We start from the raw sequence: 17,325 nt of genomic DNA, 5'->3' as shown, positions 1-17,325 counted from the left end.
GGGGGCTGGTGTCTATAATAGAAGGAAGGCCTGTCCAAGTGCTGGGGTTCTGGTGGCCAGGTGATCTGACATAAAAGGTATAGAAGAATGTGTCTTACCCCAGTCAGATCAATTCTCTTCGGAGGAGTGCTTGACCCGACGTACCCGTTCTTCAGCTCGAACCCGTGTGAGCTCTGGGGGCCGCTTTGCTGGCACTTCTGGCTTTTCCAGGCAATTGTGCTGCCACCGAAAGGAGTTGGGATGACTGCCTTCAGCTTCCTCCTATGCCAGTGAGATCCAGGGAAGTGAGGAGTTGGGAGAGACACCAGGAGAAAAGACCCTCCCAAAACAAACCCATTCATCTAGAGAACCTAAGGTGCACCAGTCTTGGTGGGCTTAAGGTCCAATCTAGCCTCCCAAGAGATTGAGTCTCCCCCCACCTCCAGAAGTCTTGGGGGACCCAACCCAAACTGGCTCAGTCCAAGGACTAAGCTGAGGGTGGCCCTGAGACCTGGGTTTTGAGTCCATATTGGAGATACTACTTCTTAGGAAAAGTTCATCCCAATCTTAGCCTCAAGAGACACTGTTGGTGTTTCCAGGTTCTCAGGAAGTATTTCATCAGAAAGTAACCCATCTCCTGCTTATTGCCCCCCTCCCCATTACCTCAACATCCCCCCCCACTCCCACTTTTTGGTATTTCTGGACAGAATCTGGCCTTCAAGGCTTTCTCAACTTCTGTATGGGAATACAGAAGGCAAAGTGGGGGGAAGTGAGAAAGGATTTTGAACTGGTTCCTATTTACTGCAGTTTTGGGAAACATTACCTCACAATAAAACCTATTCTATTTTGGACAATTCTTATTGTTTTGGATTTATGTTTTGGATTTTTTTTTTTAATACCAAGCCTTCTGTTCCTCTTCCCACCCCCACCCCCATATTTACCATTAGAGGTTCAAAAGACCCCAGCTGACAGGTTTCTCACAGAAGAATTCTAAAAAGTTCCAGGAAAGGGAAATACATGGTTCCAGGTTCATGGACAGGGAAGAGAAGGGAACTTACCAGACCAGCGGGGCGACTCAAGGCAGCAGCTGAGACAGAGTCACCAGCCCGGCCACGCCTTGTGAGAACCTCCGACACTGTGAGGCTGCTTTGGGTTCTTCGGGAAGATGGTTCAAGGGCATCCCCTGGATTCCCTGCCCCTCTTCGCACACCCTGCTCCAACAGAGAGGGCCTGGGTCGCTCCAGTTCTGAGAAATCTGTGGAAGACCTCTGCGTATATGCATTAGGGGGATCCACATTTTTGCCTCCTTGGGATGGGGGATCTTCCAGAGAGTTCAAGTCCCGCCTGGTCCTCCAGGCACTCCGCACTGTAACATGTTTGGTGTCCGATGGCTCCATTTCCAAAGGGCTACGGTGGCTCTTCCACCTGAGGTTCTCTGAGGGGGGCTCTTGGCTATTCCTCTCTGAGGGCTCTGATGGCTTGATAGTAATACTGCTCCTAGAGACAACTGTTTCTGGCCGGTTCTTCAGGGGTGGGTCCCCAGTTTGATCAGTGTCCGTAATCTGCCTTGTGATCTCGTTCTTGTTAATAGAGATCTCAAAAGGCAGGCTAATGTGGTTGGTGACCGAGGATGTCTCACTGGGCACCACCTGGATGTTGCTAGTGGAAGTGTGTCTCTCGGGGTAAATGGTTATACAACTTGTCACTTTGTTTGGCACTGATCTAGAGGTGGGGGGCTTTGGTTTCTCTGAGACAGGGTCTGTTCCGACTCCCCCCATGACCTCTTTCAAATCTTTATCAATAATTCTAGGCTTAATGACCGCCTTGGAACGCAAGGCCTCCCTGGGGCTGAAGGGTCGACGGTTTTTCACTCCTGAGTTATTGGCATCTTGAAACTCTGTGGTGGCGCTTCTCCCAGGTTTAACAGGTTCTAGGTCTGCCCCAATGTCTCTGTCATGGTCAAACAGGGGTGTTCTGAGGGCTGCTCGGGATCGTGGTTGCCTTTTTGACTCTGACTCTGGAGTGATGGTTGTGTTGACTAACTTGGCAGTGACGAGAGAATCTGTATCCATGTCATCTTCTAAGTCCAGTCTCTCTCTACCACTGGGTTTGATGACCCTGCACCTCAAGGCTTCATGATGACCACTGTCCTCTGTCATCACAGATACAGGCTGGTCTTGCTCTCCCTTGCTTACTACAACAAAGCCTGGGAGAACCTCTTCCTGGCTTCTGGAACCATAAGAAGCCTTGGATACAACTGGAGGCTTGAGAGTGGTAGGGCTGCTATCAGCTTCTTGGTCATTAGCTGACCTTTTGCACTTGGACAGCCCTTCAGAGGAAGATCTCCGAGATGAGGCCAAAGGATCCACGGCCTTAGAGTTACCCAGTTCTGCAGCCAACCCAGAAGAGACCTGATTTCCACTGGAGGAGTTGAGGATCTTCTTGGTCGACACAACTTCTAAAGAGGCATCCGAAGCTGCTGCCCGATTCACCCTCAAGACCTTGTTCCCTGTTGAGGTATCCATCCTGCTGGATCTATCATCAGACCCACGGCCATGGCTGGCATCATTGAACACCCTCGACGTCTTTTCCACCTTCCCTTTCAACCCATTCTCATGGCCTGGCTTGGAGACTCCCTTCAGGATGCGGTGCTCCTGGGCTGCCGGGGGATAGCGACTCAGCACTGATGGCTGCTCCCTGACCCTCTTGCCTTCGTTCAGAGAAGAGCCAGCTACAAAGCTGTCCTCAGGTCTTTTGGAAACATCTTGAGAGATGTTGTCCATGCCTACCACAGTGCTGGAAGCCTTGGCAGCCCTCCGGTTCCCAGAGCTGGAACACCCAACTTGCCTGCTGCCCTGAGAGGTGTTGTCATTGCTGAGATTGTGCTCCTTGTTCCGGGCTCTTTCCCCCCTTTTGTGCTGGGGGGAGAGTTCCCTTGACTTGTTCTTGGTTGTAGGGGACTCGTGGACAAGTCCTCGGTACTTGGGTCTCTCATGCTGCCTGCCTTTGCCCACTAGGAAAGACTCCTCACTTTCCACCTCCCCATTCTCGAGGTCCTTCTGATTCTTTAGCTGCAGCTTAACCTCCTCCAGCTGACTGGCCAAAAGCTTGTTCTTATTCTGCTCACTCTGGTAACTGTCTTTGAGGTCATTGTTCTGGGCCCGCATTTTCTTCAGTTCCTCCTCCAGAGATTCATAATGTTTGATTTGAGTTTTGAGTTTCTCAATTTCTTGGTTGAGGTCTTTAACTTTGTTATCTTCTTGATTCCGATTCTTTTCATTCTCCGACTTGTTCCGAGTCTCATTCTCTCCCTGCTTTCGGTAGTCCAACACGCCCTTTCTCCTCGCTTCTTTGGAGGGCAGCGTAGATGAGACGCCATCTTCAATGCGGAGATCGTTTCTGTCCAGGAGGGTGGATGCGTTTCTGGGATGGTCTACAAGGTTGACCTTGTTGTTCTGCTCCAGTTTCTGGGTCAATTCTTTGATTAATTTCTCATTTTCTCGGTCCCTGTCATTTAAATATTTCCTCTCACTCACAAAGCTCAGAGTCAGTGACCTGAGCTTCTCAAGCTCAGCCGCTAGACTCTGCTCTGTCTTGCCCAACCTGTCCTCAGAGGTTTCCAGTTCTTTCACCTTGACCCTGAGGGTCTCCAGCTCAGAGGAGATCTTCTTGGTCAGATTGCGTTCCTCATTGAGCCTCAGGCAAAGTTGGGTGCAGTCATTCTTACTCCGGCCGAAGGCTTCCTCCAGTTCCTCCAGTTCTGCCATCCGTTTCTGGAGCCGCTCGATCTCTGCCTTCAGATCCTGGGTCAGGTTCTCCTGCTCCTCCAGCTTCTCTTTCATCAGCTGGCACAAGTCTTCTGCTTTCTTGATCTCCTCATCCTTCCCCTCAATCTTCAGCACCCGTTTCCGCAGCGCCTCCACCTCAGCCAGCATCCCCGAGTTGCTGCCCTCAGCCTGGATTACTTTGTCCTGGAGATCCAGGAGCTCATCCTCAGCCTTCTGGAGGCTTTTGGTGGCTTCCTCCAGCTCATCAAGGCGGCGGCCGAGACTCTGCAGCTTAAACCGCAGGTGGCGACTGGAGGCGACATCCTTGTACCCTGAATACTCAGCCATAGTTAGGCTTCTCTTTAGTGGAGCTCAGGGGAATGAGAAGTAGTCAACTCTCTCCTTGTATCCACAGGTTTTTCTTGCAGCCTGGGACCCTCATCGGTCTGAAGGAAGAAATGGTAAGAGCATATGTCAGGAAGCAATCCCCAGCAAAGTCCTAGAATTTACTCTTCCAAAACACCAGCTCTCTAATTACAATCTCCAAAGTCAATGGAGGAGACTCCTCTTTTTTAACCTACTTTGCTTGCTGAGCCCAAGTCTCTACCTGAATCCAAAGAATCTTAGAGTAAGAAGGGTACTCAGTTCAAATGTTACCTGAAAGGGAATCCAAGATGGTGATTATAGCTAACATTTATATAGTGCGTATTATGCAAAGCATTTTATAATTATTATCTCATTCAATCCTCATAACCACCCTGGGAGATAGGTGCAGATGAAGAAACTGAGGCAAACAATGATCAATAAAGAGAACACATAAATAGTGGTGAAGGCAGTAGATGATGAGAATAATCTGAGGTCGGTGCTTGGCAACGTACGTCTGGTGATAGCATGAGGGGACAAAGTATGGAGGACAGTGAAGGGTTGAAATAAGGAAGGTTGAAGGTACAGGCAATGCCTAGGAAAGAAATGAAGGGAGGAGTCATGGTGAGAATGAAGAACAGGGGTAGGTATTATAAAGTAGAGGGAAAGATAGAATGATAAAATACGTAATTCATGAACATGGAACTGGGATTCTTACTGTTGATGGTAAGATAAAGGATAGGACCATCTCTTTATGCAGCTGAGGTGGGGAGAGAAGTAGGTCATGGACAGGAAGCAGATTGATGGACTGGGAAGTTAAGAAGCTTGAAGGAATATTAATATGTATATTGGAAGATGAACTAGTATCAGGACAGGAGATGGGGAGAAGTAACTGTGAGCCAGACAATGAGCATATTCAGGAAAGTATATCTTGAGGTTAGGTAGAAAGCAGGTACAGAATCATGATTTCTCAGTGAGACCCTGAAAATGGAGGGAGTGGAAAAGGAAAAGGTTTAAGATAAAAGCAAGTTTGTTAATTATACAACAGGCATTCTACAGAGCACATGGAAGATGGCAGCCTGAGTGAAGAGTGAAGGTATAGGAGAGGTCCAGGAGACAGGGAGAAGTATAAGAGACATCAGTATACAAAAAGAAACAGATTGACTCAGGTTTCAAGCCCGGGGAACTGGAAGGACAGCAGTGCCATCAATAAACAAGGAAGCAGGGAGGAAGGTTAGGTTTAGGAAGGAATCTTAGACATGCTGAGGTAGAGAAGCCAAGTGGAGCTGTCCAAGAGAAGCCAAGTGGAGCTGTCCAGCAACCAGCTAGAGTCATAGGAAAATAATTCATGAGAGAAAGCTGAACTAGACACAAGGATTTAGGAGACATCTGAATATCAAGTTCATGGGGATAGAAAAAGTCACTGAGGAAGATGATGCAGAGGAGAAGAGAAACTGAGGCAAAGTTTTGGAAGAAACCCATATTTAGGGAGTGAAGAGATGAAGATGAACCAGAGACAAATGAAGAAAAGGTGGCAGTAGTGCCAAGGAAAACAAAGGAGGCTAATGGAGAGAGAAGGGCCAAATTCAGCAGAAAAGTCAAGGAGAATGAGGACTAAACACCTCTGCATTTGGCAATTAAGAAATCCCTGGTGACCTAGAAAGTTCTTAGTGGTGGCACTAAGCAATGAACAGATGATGAGGAATTGAAATCATAAGGTAGAATGACTTTCTAAGACTTTGCTAATGAAAGAGGGAAAAAAGTATAAAGTAATAAATAGCCTGAAAGGGGATGGGGGACAGAGGTAAGCAGAGTGGAGGAGGCAGGACAGAAACAGAGAGAAATCAGAAATGAAAATAATCTCTAGGGGAAGCTCCCAGCATCAACCTTTGTAGGGAAAGGAAGGGGGCTGAGGGGAGGGGGTCTTCGTGAGAGCCAATTGATTGCAAGTCCTTCTATACTGTTCATCCAGACATCTGAGCAAAAGCAAGAATAGAACAGATTAGAATTGATCATGGGGGTTGGGAAGACAGATAACTAACTGTGACTGTTGGGATTTTTTCAAGTTTGCTCAGGAACACCTTCCCCAGGTATGAGAATTAGGGTTCATTGCAGGGACTTGTGATTCTACTGGTCTAAGAAACTCTCCAGGGAGGAGACTTTCCCCAGGGCAGTTTAACACCTTCACTATATAACAAGTCTTCTCTGGAACTTGTCCAGGGCCATGTGAACCATATGTGAAAGTGACTGTCTTTAAGCAAAGTGCCAACTTGTTCAATGGTCTCCTTTGCTGAAGGGCTACTCACTGCCACCTGGTGGCAGCATCCTCAAATCACAGAAGCACCAGAAGAGGTATACCTAACACCTTTTGGAACTAGGGTTACAAAACAAGGGTCAGAAGCCCGAGAGTGAGAGGGGAGCATTATTCAGTTCTTTCAGAGAACACAAGAATGGAAGGCTGGGCAGTAAAGCCAAGATCCAAAAGACCTTGACATAGACTGAACATAGGGCTGAATTGAATTAAAATAAAACTTAGTAGGGACAAATATAATTTTATGGTTATTTAAAAAATCCAACAACTTCATAACATAAGATTAGTTGATTGAATAAGCATTATTAAGCTCTCATTATGTTCCAGAGTCTGTGATATGTGCTGGAGATAAAAAGACAAAATGAAGTTGCCCTTATCTCCAAGCAGTTGTCATTCTAATCAAATGTAAAATGGGGAGACCAGAAGTGGACAATAATCTACCAGAAAAGGATCTGGGGGCTTTGGTGAACCACAAGCTTAATAGTCATCTAAAATTTGTACTACGTTAAAAGGAGCATTGCTTCCATTCTGCCAAAGTCAGATCACATTGGAAATTTTGTGTTTAGCTCTTTTGCAAGGCAATGGGGTTAAGTGGCTTGCCCAAGACCACACAGCTAGGTCATTATTAAGTGTCTGAGGCCGGATTTGAACTCAGGTCCTCCTGACTCCAGGGCCGGTGCTCTATCCACTGTGCCACCTAACCGCCCTGTGTTTAGTTCTAAGCACCATGGCCAAAGCGAGAAATCGAGTGAAATCTCCTATATGTATTTTAGAAGCCAGTGAGGATACAAACAAACCTCTGCTTTTCTGTTTGTATCCTCACTGGTTTGTATGCAATATCAATGCATTTTTATCTATTTCTTTTAAAAAGACTAAACTTGAGAGTTTAAACTTGAGAGAGGGAACAGAATAGTGAAGAATCTAGAGTTCATCCTCCATAACAACTGGTTAAAGGAAATAGGATTATTTAGATTTGAGAAAACAAGACTTGAGGAGAGTCTTGTAATAGCTGTCTTGGAGAATTTGTTTCAGAAGGGAGAGAGAGGCTTGGTCCTAGAGATAAACAAGAAGAATAGGTAAAGGTGCAAATGAATGGTTTAGACCTGGTCTCAGGAAAGGCTTTCTACACATTTGAATTATACAGAAATGGAAAGGGCCACCTCAAGATAGAGGTGTAAATTTGGAGACAAAGACTACAAGACCATCTATGAGGAAAGTAGTAAACAAGACTCTTTTTCAGATGCCAGTTGGACTAGCTGGGCTTTGGTCCCTTCTAGCTCTGAAATTCTCTCAATTCTAAAAACATTTAACCGCTCATAACCAACTCCTCTGGTCCCCTAGACCAGGAGTATCGAACTCAAATAGAAATAGGGGACACTCAACAATTCATAAGGATTGCCGAGAGCTGCATATTGACGTAGAAAACTACACATTAATATTATGTCATCTATTGTATTTTTATTTATTTTGAAAAATATTTCCCAATTGCATGTTCATCTGGCCTTGGGGAGTATTGTGGGTCTTATATTTGATACCTCTGCCCTAGATTGTGTGAAACCTGCTTAAATTCTTCCATCCAATATTATACAGAAAAGCATTCAATTCAGTTCATCATAGGAATACACACTCCCAATAGTCATTAAACACCAGCCCAGGTGTGGGCACCCCTTGTCCTGTAGGTGTGGGCCTATCTGCCCACTACTGCAAAAGATGGTGCTACCTGAACAGCAAACCTCTCCACACCAAGAACATGTTCATTATTGTCCCAGGAGTTTTCTGTTACTGCCATCCTCAAGCTGGGATGAGTGATAGCACTTAATAATTACCTAGCTGTGTGACCTTGGGCAAGTCATTTTAACTCCATTGCCTTAAATTTTTTTAAAAAAAAGTTTTAACAAACTCACCTAGTCTAGCAATGTAGCAGCCCTAGAAATGACCTGAAAGTTGATAGATATGAGTTCTGTTTCCACTCCCAACACTGGTTGCTGTGTGACCCTGGGCAAATCACTTATTTTCTCTGGGTCTCAGTGTTCTCATCTGTGAAGGTAAGTGGTTGGAGAGAAGATGATTTATTGCCAAAGTCATTCCCAGCTCTTAACATCTTGGGTTCTAAAATCCTAAAGTTTCTTCCCTCTTTGACACTGTGACTCTAAAGGCCCTTCACACCCTAACCTTCCATGGTCTGTAGTTCCTTCTAGTTCTACCATGCCATGTCATTAAGGTCAAGTCAATGAGGTGGGAAAAAAGAAGAGGAAAAACAAAAACAAAGCAAAACATCCAGTCTCTGCTCAAGAGCTTAGTCTATTACAAATAAGATAAAGGATAAATTGGAGTAGACTCAGGGAAGGCAATAAGACTGTTCACTTAAGATTTGAAGGAAGCTTCTTTCCCTGAAGGAAGATAGGATAGTTTCCAAGAAGCAGGAATCCATACATAAGGCACCACCTGGGAAAAACATGGCAGCATGAGACAGGGTACCAAGTTAAAAAAGTAAGAGGGTTTGGCTGAAAGCTTGGTGAAAGATCTTGTATGAAAGAAAACTGGGAAAGTAGGTTGGGGCCAGATTTGGGGGGCTTGCTGAAAAGCACTCAGGAGGTCCAATGAGAAATGTTGGCCTCCTCATGCCCAGGCTACCCTGGACTCCCAACTGTCATGCCAGAAGAATAGAACAAATGGTAGGTCTTAAAAAAGGTGGCAAAGGCTTTTGGAAACAGGTTCCTCAGTGGAGTGCATGTGTGAGAGTGTGTGTGTGTCAACTAGTGAAAACTGACCACCTCCTCTCTGTACCAATCTTTACTTTCCAACACATGTTCTATGTCTTACATCATTTGACTTTCACAATAGCCCTGGGAGGGAGGATGGCCATGGTTATTTCCATTTTCCAGATGGAGAAGCTGAGGCCCACAGCAGGAAGTGCCCAAGATCACAAAGCCAGCCAATGAGGCAGCCAACGTGGAAGACCTGATCATGGCTCTCAGCCAGGAACCCCAAACCCTAAGTCACAACCCCTTCCTGTCTCCCTCCAACAGGCCACCCCTGGGAATGGTTTCTTTTAGTCATTGGCTGTGACGCTGGAGAGGCAGAGGCGGAGGCAGCTGTCATGGAATGTATGTGTTCCAAGGCCCTGCTGGATCCCAGGCACCCAAGGCTTCCGGCAGGAAGTTTGTGGGCAGGGGATGGCCATTCCTCCGGCCCAGCAGGAACAGATGCTAGGGCTCCACTTAGGCCTTGGCTGTTGGGCAAGGGGAGGGGCCTGGGGCCCAACTATTCCATCTCATGGCCAAGTGGAAACCAGTACTAGTTTCCCTGAGCCTGGGCAACCAGGATCTGGGGAGCATGGGCTGGTCAGCCTAAAGGGGTCACTCTTTTTCCTATTATGAAAGCCTTAATTCTTGATCAGACAGCTTATCAGTAGTTCTCAAACTACACTTTCAAATTTACACATAGCTAACAAATCTCTCTGGGCATCATTTTTCTAGTCTATGAATTAAAAAGGGTAGAACAAAATGATCTCAAGATCTGTTGTAAGATTCTGCCCTTCTCTAATATTCAGTTTTCTCAAACTCCTCTCAGCTCGGACATCCCGTGTTCTAAGGACCCTCCCAGCTGGGACATTTTGAGTACTAAGGCCCCTCTCACACAAGATGCTCTCTCTTTTCTCCATGCCTTTGCACAAGTTCTTCCCAATGCTAGAATATACTCTCTTTACCCCAACCTTTCTGGAACCCCCTAACTTCCTTCAAGACTCAGCTCAAATAACCCCTTCTGTAGGAGGCTTTCCCCTGATCCACCCATCTCTGAACACCTCTTTGCCTTCCCAACTACCCTGCATTCATTTGAATGTATTTTTGTCTACTTAAATCTACTCATTAGGACCTAAGCTCTGAGGCAAGAGGTGGTATTATTTTATCTTTGAAACTCTAAAGTCACTGTTTCTTTGCTCATATCATATTTTCCATATCTTAATGTCCGTGTTTGTCCATGTTATCTTAATGTCAATGGATTGACTGCTCCAGACATTGAGAGGTAATTGGCAACACTTGAACAAAATGGATTGGTTTCCACCTTTGTTCCCACCAGCAACACTGAATCCACAGTCAAGAGAACCTGAGTTCTCTGCTATCAAAGGGTGATCTTGGGCAAGTCTCCTGGTTTCCTCATTTATCTAATGAAAGACTTGGATTCCATGATCCCCAAGCTTGCTTGTAACAATAAGTAAATCAAACAATTAGCAAACAAACATTTTATTAGACATTGGGAGCCCAGACAAAGAATGAAACAAGCCTTCTACTGGAAGAACTCAGGACCTCATATATTCATGCTTTATAGAAGTAGGTCCAGAATTAGGACACAATAATTACAAGTTAGTTAAAGAGAAGCAGCTAAATAGGTTGGATCCGAGCAGCTGGGGGTAGGCTTCCTGTAGAAGCAGCCTTGGGCAACCTCCCCCTGAAGAAGGGGAATCTTAGAATGGAGAGATAGGGATCCAGAGTTCTGCAAGCAGAAGGTGCTGAGATCAGCATCAAACACCAAGCCCCCCAATGAGGCTAAAGGGTCTGTACCTTGACCTTATGGTCACCAGAGGGAGCCCAGGTCCTAGAGAAAAGACAAGGGATTCAGCTTGGGCTGCATCTCTCTGCAGGGTTGGAAGGATTGGCCAAGGGCAGTGGACAAGGCTCCAGCAGCTGCAAGAATGGGTGGGGGTGTGGGAAGGGTGTGTCTGTAAGAAGCCACTTTCTCCTTAAATGAACTCAGTATGGCTCAGAGGAGAGAATGACCCTCCCCCGGGTGTTGTAATGAGAGCTTCTCCCTGGGTAAGCCCCCAGTCAAGAATGTAGAGAGTCAACAGGAAGAAGGTACTAAAATAAGGGGAACCAGACCAGAAGTCCTCTGCTCTAATCCATACTAAATAATAATTCATTCTCCAACATCCTCCCAAAAGGAGTCATCTAGCTTTGGCTAGAAGCCCTTCAAAGATAGGAAATTGCTATCTCTTGAAGCAACTTAATCCTCTCTTTGGAAGGGTCTATTTCGTAGGCAGTCTTTCCATTTGTCTCAATCCAACTCCACTCTGGGGCCAAACAGAACAAATTGAATCCCCTCCTTCCACATGAAAGCCCAGTCAAATGTTAGGAGAAAATCTCCACCTAGCCTCCTCCCCAAATTTTCTCTTTCCTAAACTAACCCTCCTGCCCCTTTACCATTCTGGCTACCTCCCCCCGCCCCACCCCCCCAGGTTCTCCAGGGAGTTTGACCTTCCTAAAATGCAGCACCTAGAATGGAATATCATCCACTCAGACACAGTCAGAGTTTGAGAGGCCAGCCAGCCAGACTAGCATTGTTTCTTCTGTTCTGGATCTCTTGGTTGGCTTTTTGGGGGATTTATTTGTTTGTTTTTGCAGAGCAATGGGGTTAAGTGACTCTCCCAAGTCCACACAGCTAGGTGTCTGAGGCCAGACTTGAGCTCAGGTCCTCCTGACTCCAGGGTCGGTGCTCTTATCCACTGCGCCACCAAGTTGCTCCTGTTTTGGATCTCTTAATAGAAGGTCACTGATCTCAGACAGTTCTTTGGCCCATACAAGATTCTCCACAGAATGAAGGGTAAATATTTGGGAAACCCTGCTAGCTTCATCACTCAAAGTTCTTTCTGCAATTCAGCAGAAAACCATTATCCCTTCCACATCTTGCCTTTCCCTATTGTGACTTCAATATATCATGGGTGACAAAAAAGAAATTAAATAGGAATTTGGGGGGAGTTTTGTAGAAGCCACAGATGATACACAAAGGCTAACAGATAACATAGAAAAAAATTTAGAAAATCAGATATGCATAAAATATATGTATAATATCAGTATCTTTTATTACCATAATTCAGACTTGTCCAAAGAGAGGGTAAAAAAAAATTCATGTGGATTTTTCTAGATCACAGGGGGCACCATGCCCCTAACACCACCAAAAACTCTAAGATGTGAAAGGGATAACTATAGTTTAGAAGCAATGGGCCTGAAAGGTTTGGAGGGACAAAGCAACTTCTTTTTAAAACCTTAAGTCCTCGACAAAAACAATCAAGGCAAAATATCAGCCAAATCGACCCCCAAAATAAAAACAATTTACTATACTCCTGCAATTTCACTAAGGTGGAGAAATCTCAATATGGAACTTCCCTCTGAGTGATACATCCTGATAATTCATCACTAACAGTCTGAGGCTCTGATTGCCCATTGGTCATACAATATGGATCTCAGACAGGACTTGGGGTCCTTGGACCACTGCTGCATTCTGCTACCCTGTATGCTATCCTTCTCCTCAATGGAGTCCAAGATGGCAGAACCATTAATGTTGATTCATGTTGAGTTTGCAATCCATCAAAACCTCCCGCTCCCTTTCAGACAAATTGCAATCCATCCATTCTTCCCCCTCATCTTGTACTTAAAAAAGCATTTTTTAAAACTCACAGTTAAGAAATTATTAAATGTCATTTAGTATAATTAATAATTAAATATCATTCTTATTAAATGCCATTTCATTCAGGCTGGGAAAGGTGTTGTAGTGAAACTAGTTTCAGCTCTGAAATTCTATGATTATGCAAGGAGATATGAGTTTTGAGGCTTATAGAGTTAGGAGCAGACTCTGGTCAGAGGAGTATGAGGGAGACACACCCTCCCTCGATGAGCTCTGTCCAGATCCCATCCTTTTGGAGATGCCCAAGAATAATATGCAACCAGATTCACATCAGCTCAAACAATCTGCCTCACAAAGTGCCAGTCACTTCCACACCCACACAAACACACCACCTTCATTCTTACCTGAGGAGGTGAAAAACTCAAGCCAAAAGGCACATGGGGAAGTGGGGGTGGGGGGAAGAGATAATGACAATGAGAATGAGGATGATAATGATGATAGCTAATATTAATATCATGCTTCCTCTGGGCCAGGCACTGGGCTAACTGATCATTTGATCCTCACAACAACTCTGGGAGGAAGGTGCTATGATTATCCTCATTTTACTATTAGATGATCCTCCAAAAAGTATTTGGCTTATAACCTTGGCCATGAACTTTTAAAATTTTAACAAGCTTTTCAATATTGGTTTCCATAATAATAATTGGTTTCCATAATAACCCTATATATCTTATTTTATATATTTAAAAACATAAGGAGTCCCTAGACTTGTCTAGACTGCCAAAGGCAGACTCACAAAAGTCAAGAACCCTACATGGACACTACAGTCCCTTCCATTTCTAAAATTCTGTAGTTTTACAAATATTAGAGAAATAAGACTACATGAGTCCCCAGGGCAGCCTTGAAAAAGAGGGAGGGAGGGGAGGCAACCCAGTTGTGGGGCTGGGAAGGAAAGAACATTCTCTATGGTACAAGAGGATCATGGCTAGCATCCATTTGGAGTTGGAGTCTGAATCCTGATTCTGACATCTATTACCTGTAATCTATTATCTCCCTCTTCCTGAGTTCTTGTCCCCAGGCCCAGTTAGTTTGGCCCACTGAGTCTATATTGGACTGGACCTAGTTCCTGTGGTTGACTCCAAGTCAAGCCTCTTATCCTTTCTGAGTCTCAGTTTCTTTATAACACCATTAATACTACACTTCTTCCCTCAAGAAGAAAACCCTTTTATACACTTTCCAATGCAATATAGATAAGACTAGATCTGTTAATACATGGGCATTTGCCCCAGTTACCACCAGATGAGGGAGCCAAACTTCTTTCCCCAGCTGCCTCCTTGAGTCATTGCCCAGGTATCCAAAATCTTCATCCACACATCCCAGCCCCACCACTTTAATAAAAATAAAGAATTTAAAAGGCACTGGCCTGGAATCAGCCTCTATGGACAGCCCTGAGGGTGTCTCCCATTTAGGAATCTCCTCTTTCTGAGTCCTTGCCCCCAGCCCTAGTTGGCTTGGCCCACCCAGTCTACACTAGGCCGGACCTCCTTCCTGTGGTTGATGCCTAGGAATGTCTAGAATAGAACAGACTCTAGACTGTGCCCTGCTGCCCCAGCAGAACTCCCATGATTCATGTCCTGTTTCCAGCTATAAGACAAAGAAAAAGGGGGAGGTCCTGCTTGGTTCTCTTCTTAGCAGTGTCCTCCCCGGCATTTCCCAGTCACTGGTCTTAAGCCTTTGACTGCCTTCTCATCCTAAAATTTATTCCCAACTTACTCTGCACTGACGACCTGCTCTTCTACCTTCTGGATTTTTCCCATTTGGTCTCTGGGGTTAAGAAAATGTGTCATTCCTTTCACCCTGAGTTCATGGATGAAAATTATAGAGAGGCAGATTTCAGCTCCATAAAAGGAAAAGCTTCCCTCCTAAGAATGAGAACTGTCCAAAAGTGCAATAGACTGTCTTGGGAGGAACTTGGGTTCAACATACCCATATTCTTTGCCCCATGTAGTTTTTCTTTTTAGGTTTTTTCCTAGGCAATGGGGTTAAGTGGCTTTCCCAAGACCACACAGCTAGGTAATTGTTAAGTGTCTGAGGCTGAATTTGAACTCAGGTCCTCCTGATTCCAGGGCCAGTGCTCTATCCACTGCACCACCTAGCCACCCCCCCCCATGTAGTTTTATTTATGATTTCTTGAAATAAAGCACTGGAAAACCAGGCTTTGATGAAGTACATTAGGATTCAAATGGAGTTACCAGACTATGCCTTAAAACCAAATCATTCTTGCTCTCAGTGATTGGCCAACAATAGGTCCTGGTCCAAGCCTCTGGTCAGTTTGAGTTTGGGATGGCTCAGAGTGAGTGTAATAGTAATTGCTTCTGTTTAGGTCAGAAACCCTGTGGGTCTTGCCCTCCTAGATGGCTCTTTTTTTCTTTTTGACTAAGTAAAAGAGACTGGTTTTTGCAGTATTTCTTACCTAGTCTTAATCACTGAATGGGTGTTACCTCAAATAACTGAGACCTGGGAAAGCCCTTAAAAAGGCCAAGGTCTCCCACTGCATCTGGGCCATCTCCAGTTGTCCTGATCCATATCTGACTAAGAGAGTGAGGTTGATGACTTTGCACAGCCTTGTCTCATTTAAATCCAATTCACTTGCAAGTCAAGACATCACTTTCCTGATGTCATTGGTCCTCTTTTGAGAACAAAGGATCAACAACAGCAAAATGCTGAAGCAAAACTGCAGCCAAAACTATCTCCAAAGTCTTCCTTTCCAAATGAGAACCCATGAGTCTCTATTTGGTTATTAAAGCATTACAATGCTGGAAGGGACCTCAACCATTCTCACATACAAACCCTCCTGCCCAGGACTCAAATTTTTGCCACTATCCTTGATGATGGTCACCTAACAAAACCTCCAATTACAGGAAGCTCAGTATCAATGAGGAGCATACTAATTATTCAAAACAAAATTGGGACAGATCATCTGACAAAGGATTTTCCTTTTGCAAACCCGTACTGAGAGTAAAACTTATTTTTCTTGAAATCTGGGCCATCCTGGGAAATCTAGGACATAGAGTCTCAGACTTACTACTTCCTAAGACAGCCCACCCATTTCACCACTGGACAAGATCTAATTGCTATCAAGTTTTTTCCAGTCAATGAGCCAGAATCTACTTCCTTGGTTTCCAATCACGTGAACTAGTCTTTTACCTTTAATGATGAAACAGTCCTTCAAATGTTAGAAGATATCCATTCTTGTCCCTAATAAAGTAAGTCTAAACATTCCCAGTTTGATCATAGATGAGAGTTTCAAATCAAGCCTCAGATATTTACTTACTATGTGATCCTGGGCAAGTCACTTAACCTGTTTCCCTTAGTTTCCTCATCTATAAAATGAGGATAATAACAATACCTACCTCCCAGAGTTATCTTGAAAAGGAAATGAGAAAATATTCAAAAACATTCACAAAGTGCTATATCCTGGATGGCCTTCTCAGAACACACCGCAGTTTGCCAATGTCACTCCAAAACTGCAGCCCCAAAACTGAACATACAATTGCAGGTGAGGTCTGGCCAGGATTAAGTGCAATAAGGCAATCATGCTACATTTACATTAATGAATGTTCATATTGCATCATTTTTTTGGCTATCACAAATTTTTTTGGCTATTAAACTGTCTTTTAGTTGGCCAGAACCCAGATGTCCCTTAGATACCAAAAGTTATAAAAACAGTTTTTATGGTAGTGAAATCTGGAACCAAAATAGGTGTCCATCAGTTAGAGGGATGCTCTGTGACCAGAATAGAATATTACTATGCTATTAGAAACAATGAAGAGGCTGAGAAGCACAGGAAGATCTGAATAGACAAATGGTGAGGAGGAAATCCGAAGCAGGAGAGCACTATACAGTACATAATTACAAAACCCAAATGATAAAAGAACCAAATCACACACAGAGATCATTAATGGAACCATACCGAACATACTTCCTCTGTCTCAAGGGAGATAAAATGTTCTCCTGGGAGAGTTACAATTGATACTATTTTTGGAAAGTTCTATTTCAATCGATCAATCAACAAGCTAAGCACTAGGGGCACAGATGGTGATAATGGTGGTGGTGGTGGTGGTGGTGGTGGTGATGTTTGTCCTTCTTTCACAAAGAAGACCAAAACATCAGGGAAGTGATGCCAGGACATGCAAGCGAATCAGGGAAGTGATGCCAGGACATGTAAGTGAATTGGATTTGAGTGAGGAGGGGCTAGTTAAATCACCAGCTTCATTTTCTTCTCTGGTGTCATCTGGGTCCAGTGGCCAGATATGAGTCAGGAGGACTGCAGATGACCCTGGATGTGAGGCAATCAGAATTAAGTGACTTCTCCAAGGTCACCTAGTTAGGGCAGCAGATAGTGTAGTAGATAGAGCACCAACCTAGAGTACAAATACAAACAGAAAGGCAGTCCCTGCCCTCAAGGAGCTTACATTCTAAAAGAAGATGATAACACAAAAA

The 17,325-nt window shown here is 44.6% G+C and overlaps 1 protein-coding gene across 9 annotated transcripts in view; it reads right to left on the bottom strand.

Annotated features, from left to right (window-relative positions):
- Positions 1-17,325, bottom strand: part of LUZP1 (leucine zipper protein 1) — a 99,165-nt gene that overhangs the window by 3,862 nt on the left and 77,978 nt on the right. For 7 of the 9 annotated variants that reach the window (XM_074218167.1, XM_074218169.1, XM_074218165.1 and 4 more), the window contains 3 exons: positions 8,325-8,457; positions 1,038-4,192; positions 99-261 (listed from right to left, as the gene is read on the bottom strand). In XM_074218167.1, the coding sequence (XP_074074268.1) occupies positions 109-261; positions 1,038-4,094 (3,210 nt within the window). In that variant the 5' untranslated portion in view covers positions 4,095-4,192; positions 8,325-8,457 and the 3' untranslated portion in view covers positions 99-108. The remainder of the gene's footprint in view (positions 1-98; positions 262-1,037; positions 4,193-8,324; positions 8,458-17,325) is intronic. The other 2 variants (XM_074218166.1, XM_074218174.1) reach the window with 1 other exon arrangement.

Source organism: Macrotis lagotis, chromosome 1 (genome assembly GCF_037893015.1).
Source record: "Macrotis lagotis isolate mMagLag1 chromosome 1, bilby.v1.9.chrom.fasta, whole genome shotgun sequence".
NCBI classification, from domain to species: domain Eukaryota; kingdom Metazoa; phylum Chordata; class Mammalia; order Peramelemorphia; family Peramelidae; genus Macrotis; species Macrotis lagotis.
This window is presented reverse-complemented; position numbering and strand designations above follow the sequence as displayed.